This window comes from Drosophila albomicans, chromosome 3, assembly GCF_009650485.2.
Source record: "Drosophila albomicans strain 15112-1751.03 chromosome 3, ASM965048v2, whole genome shotgun sequence".
Lineage (NCBI taxonomy): Eukaryota > Metazoa > Arthropoda > Insecta > Diptera > Drosophilidae > Drosophila > Drosophila albomicans.
In genome coordinates this window covers 2,365,773-2,386,588 of record NC_047629.2, presented here as the reverse complement: position 1 = coordinate 2,386,588, position 20,816 = coordinate 2,365,773, and the positions used below count along the sequence as shown (strand labels likewise).

Genomic DNA, 20,816 nt, shown 5'->3' with positions numbered 1-20,816 from the left:
CGCGTGAGTTATCGAGTTTTGTTGATCACGAGAACTGAAAGGGGTTGCCACAGTACCCCCCTCCTAGAGTTCCAGTTGGGAAAGATACTTTGCTGGGAATCTGATTTGTCGTCCTGATCTTGACACTTTCTCGAGTGTCTGAGCAGTTGGCGCTGTCGTCTGCTCCTGTGTTGGAGGCGGTACGTCTTTGAAGATGTAAGCTGGTTTAAGTCGATCGATGGAAACCTTGTTTTTCCTTTGTGTGGCCCTTGAGTGTAAAATATTTGTCGTGTTTTGTTACCACTTCGAAAGGACCCTCGTAGTTTGCTTCCAACGGGGTTTTCACTCGATCCACTCGAACGAAGACGTGGGTACAATGGTTTAGGTCCGGGTGGACAAATTCTTGCGGTGTATGATGGTGCACTGGCTTAGTGGTTGGCAGTTGAGACATGGTTTTTTGAAGAGCCTCGGTGAACTCGGACTCAGTGTGTTTTTGTGTGCTCGGTGCAAAAAATCCGCCTGGCACCCGTAGTGTGGTGCCATAAACCATTTCCGCAGGGCTCAGCCCGATGTCGCTTTTGATTGTTGTGCGTAGGCCGAGTAGGATTAGATGCAGGGAACTACTCCAGTTGATTGGATCGACGCATTTTAAAGCAGCTTTTAACGTTCTGTGCCAGCGTTCGATCATACCATTGGCTTGTGGGTGGTACGCCGTCGTCCGCAGGTGCTTAAAACCACAAATTTTGGAAAGCTCTTGGAATAATGTAGACTCGAATTGTCGACCCAGATCGGTTGTGATGTGAAGAGGAATACCGTACTGAGCGAACCAGCCCGATATCAGAGCGTTGGCTACAGATTTTGCTGTGATGTCTACTAAAGGAATTGCTGCGGGCCATCGTGAGAATCGATCGATACACGTGAGGCAGTATCGGTATCCGTTCGATGAAGGCAGCGGGCCGACTATGTCGATATTTATGTGTTCGAAACGGGTGTCGCTGGCGGTGTACTCTCCTAGTGGCGATTTGGTGTGACGTTGGATTTTGGCCTTCTGGCACGGGATACAAGAGCGTACGATTTTAGCGACATCCTTCGCCATGCGGGGCCAAACGTAGTGTTTTCCGACCAACTTGTTGTTGCCTTAACTCCCGGATGGCTCAGCGAATGTAGGGCCTCAACCACGGTTTGGCGTAGGCATTTGGGCACAAACGGACGTGTATGGTTATTGGCGACGTGGCAGTACAATTGTTTGTTTGAGCCTGCAAGAGACAATTTTGTTAGTGAGATGGGTTTTTTCGGCGTCAGACTTGAGTAGCGATTGTAGTTCCGCATCGTTTTCCTGTTCCAGTGCCATCTCGTCGAAGTTTATGTGTTTGATGGCATCGATGCGTGAGAGAAGATCAGCCACGTTGTTTTCTTCTCCAGAGATGTGCCGGATATCGGTGCTGAATTGGCTGATAAAATCCAGTTGCCGAGCGCGTCGAGGTGATGCTTTCTCGCTGTTTTGACTGAAGGCGTACATAAGCGGCTTGTGGTCGGTGAAAATAACGAAATTCCTGCCCTCCAGTGCGTACTTGAAGTGCAAAACGGCCTGATAGATGGCAGTCAGTTCTCTATCGTAGGTGCTGTACTTCTTTTGCGTCGATGTGAATTTCCTGGAGAAGAATCCCAGTGGTTGTGTCTGCCCGTTGATGACTTGATGTACTACGGCTCCCATAGCGTCGTCGGACGCGTCGGTGGTTAGAGTTAATTGTGAGTTTGGTGCCATGTAATTCAACAACGTAGCGTTTGCAAGCTCGTTCTTGCAGGCGGTGAATGCGTAGTCGGCTTCTGTAGACCAAAGTATCGGGGTTTTGTCGTTCTTTTTATTGCCTTGGATCAGCGTCTGGAGTATGTGCTGGTTCTCGGCTGCTCGTGGGATAAACGGCCTATAGAAATTAATCATACCCAGAAACTTTTTTAGGTCTTTAGCGATAAACGGTTTTTTAAAATGCCGTATGGCTTCCACTTTGGCTTCGGATGGTTTTAAGCCGTGCTGACTGATGTCGTGTCCCAGGAATGTAAGTTGTGTCTTACCGAATTGGCACTTCTCAAAGTTTACGGTGAGATGTGCCTTCCGAAGGCGGTCGAGGATTGTGCGGAGGTGCGTCTCGTGCTGCGCCTCGGATTCTGAAGCGATCAAAATGTCGTCGATGTAAGTAAAAACGAAGTCGAGGCCTTGTATGACGTTGTTTATGTGACGTTGAAAAGTTTGCGCTGCGTTGCGCAGACCGAACGTCATGAACAAGAATTCGAATAGCCCAAAAGGCGTGATAATTGCTGTTTTGGGAATATCTTGTGGTTCGACAGGAATCTGGTGATATATGCTTTTGCAGGTCGATTTTCGAAAATATCTTCTTACCGTATAAGATGCTCGTTACATCCAGTATGTACGGAATAGGATATCGATCCGGCACGGTTACGTTGTTCAGTGCTCGGTAGTCGCCGCACGGACGCCACTCTCCATTTGCTTTCTTTACCAGGTGCAAAGGGCTGGACCAGTTGCTATTTGAGGGACGGCATATTCCTTTCTCGATGAGGTAGGAGAACTCGGATTGTGCAGCTTTGAGTTTGTCGGGCGCTAGTCGTCGGGCGCGGGCGTGAGTAGGCGGCCCGTTGGTCGAGATGAAGTGCGTTACTTCGGATGTTGCTGGCAGCCGGTTCGAGTTGATCGTTGCGAGATCGCGATATTCGTGAAGCAATGTAGCGTATTGGTTACTCGTGTCGTAGGATAAAACCGCGTTGATTTTACGTTGGGGCGCGTGACATTTTGATTCCAGCAGCGTAGCCCGATCGATGAGTTTGCGTCGTTTCATATCGACGAGTAAGTCAAAATGTTGAAGAAAATCGGATCCGATGATAGCGCAGTTGACGTCAGCTATCACGAAAGTCCACACGAAGTTTCGTCGCAATCCCAGTGACAATGCTATGCGTTTTTCTCCATAGGTTTGTATTTTCGTGCCATTGGCGGCGAAAAGAAGCTTTGGAGTGAGCATAGTTTTTGCGTTTTTGCAGGGTGGCATCACTGAAATATCGCGCCGGTATCGATGAGAAACTGTGTTTTGGAGAAATTGTCGTTGATGGCGAGGCGGGCAATTGTGTTGTGGTCTTCTTCGAATTTGTCCGCCGAATCCGAAGATTGATTTAGTTTTTTGGTTCGGATGCAAAAGAGCATGGTTGGCGACATTTCTTGGCGGCGTTACAAAATTTGCTGTGGTACCAACACATGTCTCCAGCTATGACGCTGTTGCGATCCGTTCGCAAGCTGTTCTTGCGAGAAAGGTTTCTGGAGAGCGCGTTGATTTGTTGTTCGATGCGGTCTAGACGATCGTCGGAAACGGCGCTGCTGGTTGGCGCCGACTTGGCGTCGATGGTGCGTACCTGATGAAAATCACCGACTTCCATCACTTTATCTGCCAACTTAGCTAAGCTTGCTAGGCTGGCGTCCGATGCTTGCAAGATCGCTTGCACTTGTGTTGGTAAGCGCTGCAGCCACAGTGCTTTCAGAAAAGATTCTTGAACTTTGTTTGCGGCTAGTGCGTTTAACTCGTTGAGCAGTTGCGTGGGGCGCTTGTCACCAAGGTCGGTCTCCGATATTAACTTCTGGATTTTCTTTTGTTCGCTTTCGCAGAAGCGTTCCAGGATGCACGATTTCAAATTTTCGTACTTGCCTGTGCGTGGTTGGTTGACGATGGCGTCGGCAATTCGGGCCAACACCGGTGCTTCGATTGACGCTAGGATTGTGTTAATTTCGTTTCGTCCGAGGTTATTCCCGCCAGAACGAATTGGGCTTCGATTTGCAATAGCCATAATTCTGGGTGTTCGGGCCAAAACGGCGGTATTTTCACAGCTACACGGTTGATAACTGCGTCAACACCGTGAGTAACGGTATCGTGAAAAACCTCGGCGTCGTCTTGTGGGCGTCGTCGTTGTTTGCCATTGTAAGCACCAGTACTCGTGTGTATATAGTGATCACGTCGGGGTCACCAATTTACTTTGCCTTATATTTATTGATTACTATATACTTATATTTAAAACTAAAAAGATGATCGGGAGATGAAAGCGGCAAAGACTCTGCAGTGGCGGCGGACGAAGCTGACGAAACTTATTGAGGGGAGAGTGTGTCTCCTGGAGATGTACTCCCGTAATATCGATACTCGCGTGAGTTATCGAGTTTTGTTGATCACGAGAACTGAAAGGGGTTGCCACAAGTATATATATTCTTGATCAGCATCAACAGCCGAGACGATCTAACCATGTCCGTCTGTCCGTCTGTCCGTATGAAACACTGGATCTCAGAGACTATAAGAGATAGAGCTATAATTATTATTCGACAGCATTTGTTATGTTTGCACGCAGATCAAGTTTGTTTCAAATTTTTGCCACGTCCACTTCTGCCGCCGTAAATAAAAAAAAATCGAATAACACGCGTAATTTTAAAGCTAGAATGTTGGTATATACAACAATTACTATAGTAGTTATGATTCCTGAAAATTTTGTTGCAATCAGATAAAAATTGTGGAAGTTATTAAATAAATACTTTTGTATGGGCAAAAACGCCTACTTACTAGGGCCCTTAGTTGCTTTGGCCGACAATCTGGTCCATTGTGCCGTCTATGGTATATTTTTAATAATGTACTATATTGGTATACCAAACATACCATTTGGTACATTTTTTGTATTTTTGCAGAATTTTCTGTATATTTTGAAAATAATACCGCAATATTTTGGCTTTATTAAAAATGGGTAGCGGGTATCTCACATTCGAGCACACTGGACTGTAACTTTCTTACTTGTTCTTACTGGGTGAAGCGCTGTAACTTCACTATTCGAATTGACATGAGATGCAATATTACAATTAAAGCCATAGAGAAGATTATAAATTGTCATTAGTAGTTATTAAGCTGTAAAGATCAACGAACCAAATCTTTTTGTTTTTAATAATTATTAATGTTTTGATTGTATATGTATAATAATTATGTTTATTCGTTGAGTAGCAAATTTGCTTGCAATTGTTTCTTACTTTAATACAAGAAATTCTCATTCTCTGAATGTCTTGAAAATAAAGTTGTCTTTTAGTGTTCTCACTACGATAAATTTTTAACTACTGGTTAGAGTGTGATAACTAATTCCTTCCTGCAATTAAATGAATAATACTTATCTCAGCAGATGCGCGTCGCAGGTTAAATGTCTGGAATATCTCCAACAGTTCGTTGTTCTCAATGCTGACCGAGCATAACATATATCTTGAAGTAATTTTGCACGTTCATGTTTGGGATCCTGACCGTCTGTCCGCTAAGCTGCAACGTCCTAATTTACACAGCTCCTCCTACAGAGAGGAAGCAGGAAAGAGAGACAAAGACAGAGAGAGAGAGAGAGAGAGAGAGAGAGAGACATCGACTGGTGGCTTTATTCGAGTGAAAAAATTAACGCAGACACAAATTATATCTGGCGCTGATTAATCACTTAACAAGCCTTGTACGAGTATTTCGCAGATATTAACTTCACACACATATAAAATTGTAGCCCACGTAGTTGGCAACCAGTTGACCTACGTCTGAGACCGAGTCCAACTCAAGACAAGTCCCATGATCTCAGAGCTGGTCTAGAGGCGTGATGAGCGGGGTGAAGAGCGGGTGCGGTGGATGGCCAAAATAAAAGCCACGTCAATTTCATGCAAAGGTGCGCAGTCGTAAATTTAACTGGACGCGTAAATCCTGCGCGCAAATGTTTCAAGTTCGCGCCGACGACGTCTGAGGCTCATTCTCCCATCCTCCATCCACCTCATCCTCATTCAGTCAACCCATTGCTGTCCAATTGTATTTATTTAGAGTTCCTCTTTGACTTCCCCTTGCCATGCGATTCTCTCAGTCAACTCGCTGCTCGTCTGGGCTGGCCGCGCTAAAATTTAAATTCATACACGATCGTTGGCCCCAAAAAGACTAATGAGCACAATTATGCATTATTGCAGCTCGTTGCATCGAAATGAACTTTAACAAGCCTCAACACACTCACAGAAACACACATGGAAACACACACTTGATGTGCCGTCCTCAAGCGAGGACTGAGGACTGAGGACCGAGACCAACACATCAACTGCAACTTGAACTGGAACTGGTAGAGTTGCCACCGCAAGAGGCAAGTGGCAAGAGGCAAGAGGCAAGAGGCAAGCGGCGAAGTGCAACTCAAAGTGTCTGCCGTTTGAGTTGGGTAAATCGCGCAAACTAGTTTCACATAAGTATCGGTGTTTTTCTTCTTTTTCCTTTTTTTTTGTTTTTTTGTTAATGCTGATGTTGTTAGTACTTTTTGGCAAAGAGAGGTTGTTAATACTGTCATTTGAACTTTGCATTTCTGCTGCCTTTTCAAGGCCTTTAAATCGATAATAAGCCGACAATACGAGTAATTGCAATAATTTAATAAATAATTCCATCATATTGAAATCAGCGAATTTCAATTAAGTAATTACTTATTATGCAATAGATTGGAAAGATTGTAAAATTGAATAATATTAGTTGTTACTTATAATCTAATATTGATAAGATATTTCAATTCAATTATAACTTTTTTGTTTTTTAACAAAAACCTGTAATGTAATGTAAGCTTAGATATAGTTAATATAAGGTTTAAAGTTACCAAAACATTAAAAATTTTGCATTTAAGATTTACAAATGTTGGATAACAAATGATAACAGAAAGAAGTATTTAAGACTTATTGAATTGTTGTCTTCAAATTGTGGTTTACTTTACATTTATAAATTAAATTTGCGCACACTTGTAAATATTACCAGATTAAGTATAAATAAAATTAATTAATTAAATGAAATTTTAAAATGTTACAACTGCTAAAGTTAACAGTTTATATATATACAAATTTTTCATAAAAAATAAATAGTTTTACACTAACATACGTACATATACTAAAAATAATCTAAGAATATTATATTATAAAAATTTAAAAATAGTTGTAAATTAATATTCTATTATTTCAATTTAAAATAGCAATGAAGATTAAAATGTATATTATTTTGGAGCTATCACAAAAATTACAAATTCGATAATTTGAAATAAATAAAATATAAATTGAATTGAAACTAGTTAACTAAGCTGATGTGTGCTGGAATTAGGAAAGTATGTGTTGTGGAGCGATGTCAACCCCAATGGATTTAACAGATGAGAGGATTCCTAAATTATCCACAAAACTTAAGATTTCAGATTAAAAGTTGCAAAATAGTTGTTAACAAATACTGTACAATTTAGTTCTCTAACAATTACCTTAAGATGAGAATATATTTTATTTTGAACTCATCAAAAAAATTTAATTTTAAATTATTCTTATATACTGATTCGTTTAAACAAACTAAAACAAAAATCACAATGAAACTAGATAAAAGAGCTGATGTCTGATGGAATTACAAAAAAATGAGTTGTAGAGCGCAAATAACTTCAATGGATTTTCAGCAGATGAGATGACTTAACAGAGTACATATTTTTGCCCAAGTTAGCTACAATACTTCAAATATCATATTAAAAGTTGTTAACAAATAGTCTTAGAATTATGATAAAATATAAATTATTTTGGACTCATCCCAAAAATGGCATTTCAAGTTTCTCTTTTCCAAATGTATAGTGATGTTTTGTATAACTTGCATTTATAGTGACCTCAAATAAAAATTTAATTGAAACTAGATAAATGGGCTGATGTCTGATGGAATTACAAAAGAATGTGGCTTGGAACGAAAATAATTCTAATGGAGTTTCAGCAGATGAGATGATTCAACAGATTATCTTTGCCTAATTCAGCCACGATTCTTGTGGCTAACCAAAAACAACTGGAGTCATTGGCATATAAATGCAGGTTTGGGTATTGGGAAGAGGTAAATGCAGCGGAGTTGGATTTGAGGCAGTTGCCAAAAGTGTAGCAGACCAAACAGTGGAGTGGACAGTTCACGAGTGGGGGGATGAGGATGTACAATTGTCATGAGGTTTGTGTCTGGACTGACAAATAAGGCTGTGGAAATTCACTTTTTTCCTGCTGCTGCTGTCTTTGGATGTTGTTACTGCGCGTGCACATAAAATTCAAATCAATGACAAGACGACGACAAGGAAGAAGAAGCAGCAACTGGAGAGAAGTCAACGTTGACGATGGACTCAAGGAACTCAGGAATTGTGTGGCATTGAAGGAGCCAAAGGAGCCACAGATCCCAAACTTAGCCGGCAACATTTGCGTTTCATTGCCAAAACGCCAATTTGGCAGCATTGAAGAGGACGATAAAGTGGATGAAGCAGCAGCAGATAACAGGAATGTTGTTTTTTGTTTTGTAGTGCTGCTGCCGTCTTGACTTTTTATGGCTTATAGATATTGTCTCAAGATGTCTGCGGTGGATAATCTTGTTATCGCATTTCGTTGCATTTAATTGAAGAAACTTCTCCTTCTCTCCCTCTCTTTCTTCTCCGTCCACTTCTGTTGCAACTTCCCACTGCTGTTAACGATACCAAAGTTCTTTGGTCTGAAAATTAATTGGTATATCAAAGCATTTGAATTTTAATGTGTTTTGCGTGGTCAACAGTTCAAAATGTTTTCTTTTTTTTTCGTTCCGTTCCTTTGCTTTGCTTTGTTAATTGGCGCTGGCAGTGGAAATGAATGTGAATGTGAATGTGGGAGTGGTTATATGGGCAGTAGGCGTGGCACTCATTTCCATTCAATTGCACTTTGGTTTAGTTGTTTTTGTTCCACGAGAGACAAAGAGAGCGAAATGGGAACTCTCAACTGCCTTTGACATTTGCCATTGATAAAGCGAAACGAACCGAATTCTAAGCATATCCAAATGTTATTCAATACTTTTTCTTTGTAGGCTCCAGCGACATTTTTCCTTCTTCCTTTCTAATTTGCCTGCTGGCTAGTCATAGTACTAAAGAGAGAGAGGGAAGAGTGAGATAGAGAGGGTCAAAATTGTCGCATAATATTACAAAAGACAAAAGATTCCATTTTGCCTCGAATGGCTCTCGATTTCTCTGCGCACTTTTTAATAGAAATCAACGCCCGTATTTTCGTTTGACAAAATTTCATGCCATTTACGTTCTTTTCTCTGCTATGCTAGCTTCGTTTTCTTCCTTTGCTTTGCTTTTCCTTTTTGCATGTTTTTTTTTTTTTTTTTTTTGTTCGTTGTATTTGGGCATTTCAATTGCCCTGGGTCCCTGGCTCATTGTGTGTCAATGCCGCGCTTTGATTTCATTCGCCTTGCCGCATATGCAGATTGAATTACACCACTTGCCTTCATTTGCCAGCAGCAAACCATTTCCCATCCCATTTCTATTGCAACACAGAGAGAAAAGAATTATTAGAAGACAGAACATAACTTTATACATAATTATCATTATATAAAAGTAGATTGTTTGCATCTCACATTCAAACCTCTTATTTCAGGAAGTTTTTCTAGAAGTAATAAAAAAATAAATATATGAAAAATTTAGGCTTTTCTACTAAAGTATACTAACTTGACGATAAAAAAACAGTGTTGTCTTACAACTAAAAATTAAACTAAGCTTATTTTAAAGCCAAAACATAATTTCCAACAACATTATTATTATATAAATATAATTGCTTACATCTTATTAATAATATAAAACATGTAAGTAAGAATTATAACATATTTTTCGAATTTTATGTTGATGCTTTAAACCTTACTTTTCTCTCTGTGCATTTCTATTCTTGTTCATATTGTGATTTGAAATTTCGATTCCACATCGACAAGCAACCTTCTTGTCGTAGTCCTAGTCTTTGTCCTTGTTGATTCTCTAATTGTCGTGTTGAAATGTGCCAGTTTGATAATTTCCAGTTGAGTCTCGACTTCAGCCTAGTCACAAAGGAGGGAGGAGCATTTGAATAGCTGGGGTAGCTCTAAGCAATGGCTGCGACTACGCAACTGGCTCTGAGCTTTTGTGGATAGCAAACTACTTTCTCAATGCCGAAAGTCCTTTTTGATTGGCAGGACTTAGTGCCAAGCGAATTCTATAAAATGTATAATAAATCAAATGGCACATTCAGTTGTAGCCATATTTTTTTAGTGGCTGCAAAACATTTGCTAAATATTTCGCTGCAACTTTTATTGCACACACATTTCGTTCGTTCGGCAGTAGCATTAATTGAGGCGGCATTCCTTTTGAAACCCGTCTGAGAGAATACATTTTTCTAACCAAACGATTTTTAACCAGCCAAAATGGTTGTGCACGTTTAAGCGATGCCTTTAAGAGCCACAACTGTCATGTCATTAGGCCATTCTTTGGTCCGACATCTCGTTTTAGCGGCCCACCAAAAAAAAATAATAATATTAAAAGAATCTGCAAATGACGCGAAAATGTTTCAACACTCTTCGACAGCACACGACAGCCAAGAAGGATGGACCGACAGCCAAGGCCTCAACTCTGATGGGAGAGCGAGAGCGAGAGAGCAGGAAAAAATGTAATAATAATAAAAAAGAAAATTATTGCACTTCACTGCAGAGTCATCGGACAGTGCCATCTTTTGCTGCAGGCCTTCTGCTTCTTAGTCTTCGTTTTCATCTTCGTCTCCGTCTCCGTCTTCGTCTTCGTCCTCAACCAAGTCCAGCATCGACGTCGTAGTCCTCATCTCATCTGCGTCGACCTCAACCACGTTCGCGTCTCTGCTGCAGGCGGCTTCAAAGACCGCGTTATGAAAATGCAACGCGCATTGCGCAAGAGCCACCGAAGACTGCTTCATGAGAAGACTGCAGAGAGGCAGAAGAGAGAGAGAGAGAGAGAGAGAGAGAGAGAGAGAGAGAGAGAGAGAGAGGAAGAACAGGGAAGAGTTGTGGCCAAATGCCAAATTCCGAATGGCGCTGCTCGTTCTAACTAGAAGGTGATATAAGTGGTTCGATTGTTGCTGCCGCCGCCATCGCACAGTGGGACGATAACATCGAACAGCAGTCAATTCAAAAGTATAATTAAATAGAAAATAATTAATTTAAATTAAATAAATGAAAATAAAAATAAATAAACGACCTTCTCATGTTTAGCTACCCTTTTAGAAATGTTTGTTATATACATATTTTCCAGCAAATGAAAACAGTTATTACCACCCACTAGGCATTTATTTCAAAGACAGTATGAGGAATTATTAATCATAAAATTAATGTTCTTATTTTTTTCCTTTTCTTCAGTTTCATCTAAAGTTATTTTTATTGCTCGATTGCATTACAAATTTCATATTTCTTTAATTCTTTTATTATTCAATATTGATTTATTATTGTCTACAAACCAAGCATATAACTGCTTCAAACCATATCATGATCAAGATCCCACATTGTGTATTATTAAAATTATTATTATAAAATTGCAGAAAACATACATTTCACTTTTGCTACACAATGATAGACATCGCAACTTAATAAAATTTGCTATGAAAATATATTTTTAAAATGTAAAAAAACAAACCATATTAAATCTATAGATTTTCAAGCTTTTAAATATTAATAATCAACCATTCATTAAAATTTTCTATCACGAAGTATTTTTCATTTATTCAACTTCGCTTCACTGTGCGCTGGTTGGAAGCGGGAACTCGGCTTGAAGTCAGCAACGTAGTCATCGGCGCGTTAGCACTAATAAGCAATTGCCAAATTACATTCGCGTGAGTAATCTCGCGCCCCGATGCAACACGGCGCTGCCGCATAGCCTCCGCTCCCCTCAGCCGGTTGTGCCACCATCTTGACTTGACAGTGGATGGCGGATGGCTGCAGTTGCAGTTGCATCGATGACTTTGGTGGGCGGAGTTTTGTTTTTGTGAGCGCAGATACTTAAGTGATGCCCCGTTGCACGTTGCCAACGATCCGGCGGGGCATGCCACTCACTCACTCACTCACTCGCTCACTCACTCAGTCAGTCAGTCAGTCAGGCGGTCACTCATTCATGCCATCATTTATTTCAAGCCAAATGGAGGAAGCAGCTCACAGCTCGCAGCTCTGCACAGAACGCAGTCAAGCTGCAATGTGCGCCTAAGCCTGTAATTTAATTTTTTATTTCCCCCCTTTTATTTGCTGCCTCTTCCCACTGCCGATCCAAGTAGTCAATTAGTTAGCACTGCGATCGCCATTTCTGCTGCTGTTGCTCTTCTCTCAGTGTATTTCCCTCACTCTCTTTCTCTCTCTCTCTGTCGCTCTGTCTTCGAGTGCGAGCTGATTCGGTTCTTGTACTCGGAATGTCTTCCCTTTAACACATTTTGGCATGCAATTTGCTGAAATGAACTTCAATTGCAATTTGTGTGCTGCTGCTGTTGTTGTCCTCATTGTTGCTGTTGCCGTTCCCGTTGCTGTATCATTGGGTTATCATTGCCGCATCTTTTTGGGCCAACTGACATGTGTGTGAGGTTGTGCATTAGATTGGCAACTTGTGGTTGCAGGGTGTCTTTTATAATTCGATTGCTCGATTGCTGTGAAATGATGCCCTCGAGTAGAGTAACTGTTAATAGCAACTGCAGCATTAATGACATCCAGTTAGCCAGTTGAATTTGCCACAAATGCATCGGATAATCAATAAAAGGGACCCACGGGACGCGTGATCATTACTATGCTAATGTTCAACACTCAATTACAAGGATATTTGGACTACACATTCACAGATTGTGCACTAAATGGCCTGTACGAAAACCCAATAATGTCGAATAAGTGTAAACCTGTTTGGGTACAGAATACGTTTTATCTAAGAACAAATTTTATTAAATATTTAAATTACCTACATTTTTTTTTAAATTTCGCAATATTTTGCTTTTATTGAAAAAGGGAAACGAGAATCTCACAGTCGAGGACACTCGACTGTAGCTTTCTTAATTGTCCTATTTTATTATGGCAAGACAAATTCGCTGCAAGTGGCCGCAAAACATAAATTACATAAAACGTCAAGTGATCGTTAAGTGTTTTAGAGCTTTTTAGAATTTATTATTCATTGAAACAATTTTCCAACATCAACTTTTTTAAGTTGAAATTCTTTGCTGTTAATTTGTAGCAAAGTTGTACTTTAACAAATAATGATTAAAAGGCTTATGACATTGTTTATGCCTGAATATATTTATTTAGCACTTATTGATGTATTCGCTTTGCAAATCTGAAATGAAAAAATTCAAAAGATCTCTTGTAGCCGGCCTTTGTAAGCCGTTGCCGTTCTCTTTTTTTTTCATTTTTATTACAATAGCAATCGTAAAATAATTTTGCTCTATTACGTCTATTTTGTGCACTGCTGCATTCCATGCAACATTTGATTTCAATCCTGCCATTAATATGCCACTTTTGCCCCCAAGATGTGCAACAGTTCAATGCCTTTTTACATCCTGACGACGACGACGGCGACGGCGACAACAACAAGAACAATGATTGCCTTCTGTAGTCTGGCTTCTGGCCAGAGTCTGACTCTGACTTCGTCTGTGGCTCTGACCGGACTCTTGCCTAATATGAAGCAACACCATTAACAGCATGCAAATTAAAAGTACTCAACAACATATCAACTGCTGCGCTACCAGACTGGTATCAGTTCAGTTCTGTGGTCGGTCGGGCCGAGGTACAAGTTGCTGTCGAAACAAAGACTAAATGCCTAAAACCCTAAACAGTTCTCAAGTCCAGCCAGCAAAGCAGGCACAGAAGGAATCAGGCAACGGGCATCGAGCATCAGGCAACGGGCAACGGGCATTGGGCAGCTATCAAAGCTGGCGATGGTAATTGCAGGTTTTGCCGCAAACATTTTGCACCAAAACGACGTCTTCGCCGCGCCGTTGAAATCTGCAATGCATTTCAAGGAGCTGCTGCTGGGCCTCTGACTGCGAGTAGAACTGCGAACTTGACTCTGGCTATGAGGCAACTCAAGTTTGGTGTCTGTGCAACGCGTTGAATGCTCGCTGGTCCTGACGCGCAAGCGCGGCGACTGCTCGAATCGTTGGCCATGGCCATCACTCAAGACAGCAAGCCGACTGACCAGGCCAAGTATGACAGAGTGACTAGCTGACTGGCTGACTAGCTGACTAACTGACGGACTGGCTGAGTGCTCGACTTAATGATGGGTCTGCAGATAGTTGGGCAACTGACTGAGTGCTACAAATATTAACACAGTGACATTGAGTGCAGTTTTTAGCCCTTGGTATTGAACTGAAAATGAACCTAAACATAATATACATATGACAATATACATGTCATATAGAAGAGAAGAATGCGTTATAAAAATTTACAAATTAGATGCTCTTCATCATATTAAATGATTTTAACAAAATGAATATTAGAAGTATAAATTTCAGGTGTAGTTTCAATTATACTCGCTAAGTCTTAAGTCTTATCTTATTATATTAAAAATATACAACACGTTACAAATATTATTCAAAAATAATAATTAACAAGAATAATAATTTCTCAATTAAATTACTATGTGGAATTGTAAAAATAAAAAATTTGATTCATTTAAAAAAAATAATTTGTATAAAAAAAATTATATTAAAAAGCAACCCTTCTCATAAATTTTAGACATTTTAGAACTGAAACAATTAAATTTATATTATCGATAAGGTTTTTTAATTTACAAGCTGGAAGAATGTCATAGAATTCCCTTATCTATGGTATTTGTTGTGAAATCAATTACTACAAAATCAGAGGGATTCATCATACTGGCAAATATTTGAATTAAATTAAAAATGTAATCATTTGAATAACATAAATTAGCAACAGAATTTTAAATGTGTGTATGACATGACACTCATTTGTTTTCAATTAAAAAATGAATTTGAAATTCTAAGAATCACTTTCCCGACTAATTGGGAGGACCACAAATGGTTGGAGGGCAACAATAGTGAATCATGTTGAATAGACCTAGGTGAATTAAGCACTATTCATAGTAAATAGTATGCGAAGACTCAAAACTACTTCGGGGACAGACTCAGGGACAGAAAGAGAGGTTTACCTGCCGCCTGTTTGTCTTTAGCTGTAACACAGCTACCGCACAATTTCCCAAATGACAAACATGCCAAAATGGTTAGAGCCATAGACAATGGCAACAAAGGAGGCAAGGCAGAAGAGCAGAGTATGAACAGGAGCAGCAGGAGTCAATGGTAAGAGCAGGAGTTGAAAACTGGCAAAAGAAACAGGCGGCAAACGGCAGCACATTAATCACATTGCTCCAAAAGAGCTTGACAGCCAGCTATATGGAACTGCTCCCTGGGTGTCTTCGCCTCAGTTGTAACTGTGTGTGTGCGAGTGTGTGTGTTTGGGTGTGTGTGGCATCCTTTGGCATAATTCTTATTCAATCGGTAAGGACAATGCGATGTTGTAGTTTCAATTTGTGGTGGGCATGAGATTTGTGCCAAGACAATTGCCAACAGGAAGCCAACCAAGAAAGACAACGTCTCTAGACTCTAGACTCCAGACTACAGACTCGAGTTTCTAGTCTCCGATTCCGAATCCGGCGGCCATCAATTTAAAAAATGAAAAATTTCCTTTTTGCTTGCTTTGGCGGCATCCGGAAAATGGAAAATTAAATTAACCTTTGGGAGCTGCTGCTGCTGGTGTTGCTGCTTCTGCTGCTTCCCGAAAAACAATGTTGTTGTCTGGCCCCGATAGCATCTACTGCCGAAATATGTTAATTTTCAATTTAGTAGTTGCACCCGAGTTGCTCTCTCTCTCTCTCTTTCTTTTCTACTCTATACTCGCATAATACTATTTCTATACATATTTCTTGGGCTCGTTCTTAATTCGCTTTTTACTTTTTCGGGTTCACTTTATTAAGCGCACTAGAGCGCAACGCTAAGAATACAAGTAATGGGTACGGAATGGGTCTCTGAACAAATTATCACATCTGCTTAATCTGCTGCATATCATTTTCAATGCCCCCTCCCTCTCTCTCTCTCTCTGAGGAGGAAGTGTTTTCATGTTAGTCGTCGAGTTCATAAACAATTTGTTGACCACATTTTGAAGTTAAGGAAATAATTAAGACATTATAAATTATTTGTGCTGGGAGTGTTGATTGTTAGCCCGCTTGGTGGTAGCTTTAGTTTTTCCTAATGAGCATAACAAAATATATTATCATTTTGATAAGCATCTCAATTCATTTTCAACAAATTCGTCTAACATTTGAGTTATGTGTCATGCCTGGTTAGTATTTTCTGTAGCATTTCATCAGATCGTACAATTAAAAATGAAATGAGAAAGAACTGAATAAATTAGAAACATCGAAGCTAGTAAAAAATCTAAACGTTTATTAAATTTAAGTTATTAAACAAAACAAATAAATCTTAAACATTTCAAAATTAGAATACAAAAATTTAAATAAATAAAAAATATTTACAAATATATATTTTAAAATGCTCAATATAAATGTTAACTTTCAGTTTAATAAATTTCAAATTTTTTTTAATAATCCGATAGATTTATTATCATAATAAATTTAATGGGAATGAAATTATTTCAACAAAATAATTAAAACTTTAAGTTCTTTAATGAAACATATATTTTAATATAATTCCAACAAAAAGTATTATGTAAATAATTTAACTTTAGTAAATGGAATATTCATTAAAATATATCTGTTTGGCAAATAAAAAATTACTATACATAAAACACAAATTTTACGAGTACCTTGACCATTTCAAATTCTTTTTACTATCAGTCACTTCTCATAATTGCCAAAATTATTCATGGCTTAAACGACCTCCAAAAAATTGGGGTTGCCTTCAACCACTTTACCTCTGACAGCTATCAAAAGTTGGGATCTGCCTGACTTTGCAAAACTGCACTGACATCTGTCAAAAGCCTTGTCCAACAATATTAGCCATAAACAGAAACTTTTAACAAACAAAAACAGAAACAAAACAAAAGTGCATGGCATTTGGATAGTTTTGGACAAAGTTTATTAAAATTTTCCAGAATATTATTTCCCTTTGAATTGCCCCCCAAACTTATGATGAAGTAGAAGGCAGAGTATATAGTACAGATAGTGAACACTTGATATGGATGTTTTCTTATTGATTTAGTTGCAGTCGCTTAAAGATTTCAAGTGAATTTAACAAATGCATTCCAGAGCTGCAACAATTAAATCAAACCAAATGCGGCGGGAGGAATAAAGGGCATCAGTCAATGGAGTGTGCACTTTTAGAGATTGAAATCAGCGCTGCAAAAACGATTCTTAAATCAATTTCTCAATCAATGTCATGGGAGCGAGCAAAGGCAGGCAGCTACTAAGGGAAAGAGATGAGGCCACTCTTTAGAGTTGAGTTTGAGTTGAAATGGTAGAATTCCTGGAACTACGCTTAAACTGGAAATCGTGGGGTACTCTCGGTCCAAAAAAGTAAAAGGTTCAAATTGTGTCCAAAATGTCAAAAGCAGACTCTCAATATGATCGCCTGGGTCTCTCTGAGGAGCTCAGTCGCGGTCGCAGTCGCTGTCCACAACAGAAGCCCTGGAAATTTGATCGCATACAGATAAAGCTCAAAGCCCTGACTGGGCCCTGCCGACCTGACTGTCTGTCTGTCCGTCCGTCCGATTGTCTGTCGGCGCAGACCATGCAACTGTTTTGTCTTTTTGGCGTGCGATAACCAAAGTCAATGACTGGAGCTGCCACAACCTCAACCTCAGCCTCAGCCTCTACATGAAAAGTGAACTTGAGCGAAACTCTCGATGCATTGTTTTGGGCTCTGCTCACGGGAGCCAACGATGCGACGTGGCCATTGCCAATGCCATTGCATTTGCAGCTGCTGTTGTTGTTGTTGCTGTTGCTGTTGATGCTGCTGCTGGTGCTGCTGGTGCATAGTCTCATCCTGATCCTCATCAGCATCATCATCGCTGCATACAATCGTCGATAATCTCACGCTTGGCATCACCAATATCGCCACAGACAACGGCAACAGCAGCAACTAAGGCTGTTGCAGTTGCAACCACGGCAGCAGCAAGAGCAGTAGTTGCATCTTTAGTCTGCAGACGATTCGCTTTAGTTTAGTTTAGTTTGTGGCCAGTTCGTTAAATTACATGAATGTATAACCATTTTAATTTTTGTTCTTGCTCCTTGTTTGGTGCTCTGTTCCTTCGATTTGGATATCACTTCGTCTCTCTCTCCTTCTCGACTTGTCTGACTGTCGACGATGCCTTTTGAATGATGACCTTACAAATCACGTTTTGCAATGTGTACGCTTTGCCCTGATCATCAAGATGCTTGGGTGTTGATAGCCCCGCCAGCTCCATGACTCAGGCTGTGAGAAAAAATCGATCGCCCAAAGCTTCATGGGAGCATCGTAATAACTAAGAGTATTAATATTATATAAATAATTGACAAATGCAATGAAATCAAAATTCCAATAATTTGAATTGTAAGTTAAAATAAAAATTTGAGAGTAAATATTGATGAAATTTACAATTTGAATTACATGAGAAAATAAAATGTTATGTTTGTACGCAGATCAAGTTGTTTCAAATTTTTGCCACGCCCACTTCCGCCCCCCGCAAATCAAAAAAATCGAATAACAAGCGTAATTGTAAAGCTAGAATTGTTAATTGTGGTATATATAATAATAACAGTAGTAGTATAGTAAAAATTGTCGAAGTTATTAAAGAAATACTTTTGTATGGGCAAAAACGGCTATTTACTTAGGGTCTTAGTTGCTTTGCTGACAATCTGGTATACTGTGCCGTTTATGGTATATTTTGAATGCGGTGCTATATCCATATAATACATATACGGTTTGGTATATTTTTAGTATGTTTGCAGTATATTTGGTATATTTTGAGAATAGAACCGCAAAATATATTGCTTTTATTCAAAATGGGTAGAGGGTATCTCACAGTTGAGTACACTCGACTGTAGCTTTCTTACTTGTTAAGTTTAATTTAGAAGAAAATCAAAAAATTACTTGATAAACTCAGTTGGCGAGTTAATTATTGCTCTGGAGAGAATTTTATTTCTGAAAACTGTAAAAATATGTCTCAAACCGATGAGAGCTTGATTTGGAATATAAAAAATGGCGAAATGGATGATGTACAAAGCGTCTATCAAAATTCAAATCGAGATGTTAACGAATGGGTCGGAGGACGAACTCCATTACATTACGCAGCCGATTTCGGGCAATTGAAAATGATAAAGTTCCTGGTTGATATTGGTGCCGATGTTAATAGCGAGGACAAGTATAATATTACACCATTGCTGGCAGCCATCTGGGAAGGGCATACAGAGTGCGTTGAGTTCCTTCTAGAAAAAGGAGCCAACAGTCAGGGTATCACGCCCAATGGCCAGAGTTATGTGGATGCAGCTGAAAAGGATGAAATTAAAAAATTACTAAAAATAACTTACAAATAATAAGCAGAGAAAGTATAAGGTTTCTTTTTGCTGTTAAAATCAGTTAATTAAAAATGTTCTATTAACTTAAAAACAAATATTCGAAGTTGTTAAATTTCAATAGATAATATTGATTCAATAAAAATCGATGAGTTAAAATATCTATTCAAACATTTTTACATAATATAATATCGATCCCTTTCGTACGCTTATCAAAAACATATTAATTTTAATGTAATCTAAATTTGTATGCTTTCCATGGGAATCAACTATCTCTGGATAATGTTTCCTTCCCTTGAACCCACTTCACACCCACTTTCGATACAGCAAGTAGCTGGTAGCTGGAAGCTCTCACGCTTCCTTTTCGTTGGCTGCAAATCATTTTGATTATCCAGGCAAATGGACAGAGTGACATTCAGAGCCATTGACTGCATTCGCAGACTGTCAGTTAATTTCAATTTCGAACACGATACGCCCCAAAAAGGATAACTCGTGTGACAAAAAACAATTAAATGGCAACGTGACGCGAGCGAGAAGAGAAGAGAAGAGAGGTGGGATATATTCAGGTACCGAAAAGCAGAGCTAATGTAATTCACACATATTCCGAACAACTCTCCCGGACTCAAACACAAGCCAAATCCTACTACCTATGCTAGTAGCATAAAGAGAAAGCATAAAATGGAAATGAAAAATCACGCTAGAGGCGAGCTGAGGGTGAGGGTGCGATTGAGGGGGATCGGGGAGTGTGCTGTGTGGGTATGATGATAGAGAATGTCAGACGCGAGCAGCGAGCGGCGAGGCATGCACAATTGGGCGTTGTAATTGAATTAGTCACACCCACAGATTGCACACATGAATGACTTGCCGAAGACAAAAAGAGAGCAGCGACTAAAACACATAAAAAAGAAAATAATAATGGAAGGAAAATAAAGGAAAATAGCGAATTATTTATTAAACTAGGTTACCAGGCAACGGACATCAGTAGAACCGGATGGGGACGAAGAGACGACAAACATTGCATATGCATGCTGTGTGGATGGGTGGATGGGTGGATGGGCGGAGGGTGAAAGAGGTAGCTGACAGTCGGCTGGAGGTGTCAGTTTGTTGACTGTCCTCTGCCTCCTCTGACAGTTGCATTGGGAGAATGGGAATTTCGAATTATTGCATATTAAATAAATTCAAATTTACATTTGGTTGAATTGCAACAGATGTGACAGAGAATTCTCACTTTAGCCTTTATTTTTTCAATTTTAATTTAAATCAGTTGAATTTTCAGCTGTAAATTTAAGCTATCAAACAATTTTTAAATAATTTCATAACAAGAAAATGTTTAAAACCAGTAAAAACTTGCTTTCAACTAAATTTTGATTTATTGTTAAGCAAAAAAAACAACAGATGATAAATGCACAAAATTATTAATGATGATAATGAAGAAATTGTGTAGCTCAAAGAAATTACAGCAGTAGAAGGCACAAAGTTATTTAGTTATATAAGTT

General features: G+C 39.4%; 1 protein-coding gene across 1 annotated transcript; it reads left to right on the top strand.

Annotated features, from left to right (window-relative positions):
* Positions 1-18,910: 18,910 nt before the first annotated feature.
* Positions 18,911-19,481, top strand: LOC117570257 (myotrophin-like). The gene has a single exon (XM_034251770.2). The coding sequence runs from the start codon at positions 18,967-18,969 to the stop codon at positions 19,339-19,341; it is 375 nt and encodes a 124-aa protein (XP_034107661.1). The 5' UTR covers positions 18,911-18,966; the 3' UTR covers positions 19,342-19,481.
* The last annotated feature ends 1,335 nt before the right edge of the window (positions 19,482-20,816 follow it).

Excerpts from the sequence above, each read along its gene's own strand:
- LOC117570257 (XM_034251770.2), top strand. The coding sequence starts at position 18,967 with ATGTCTCAAACCGATGAGAGCTTGATTTGGAATATAAAAAATGGCGAA.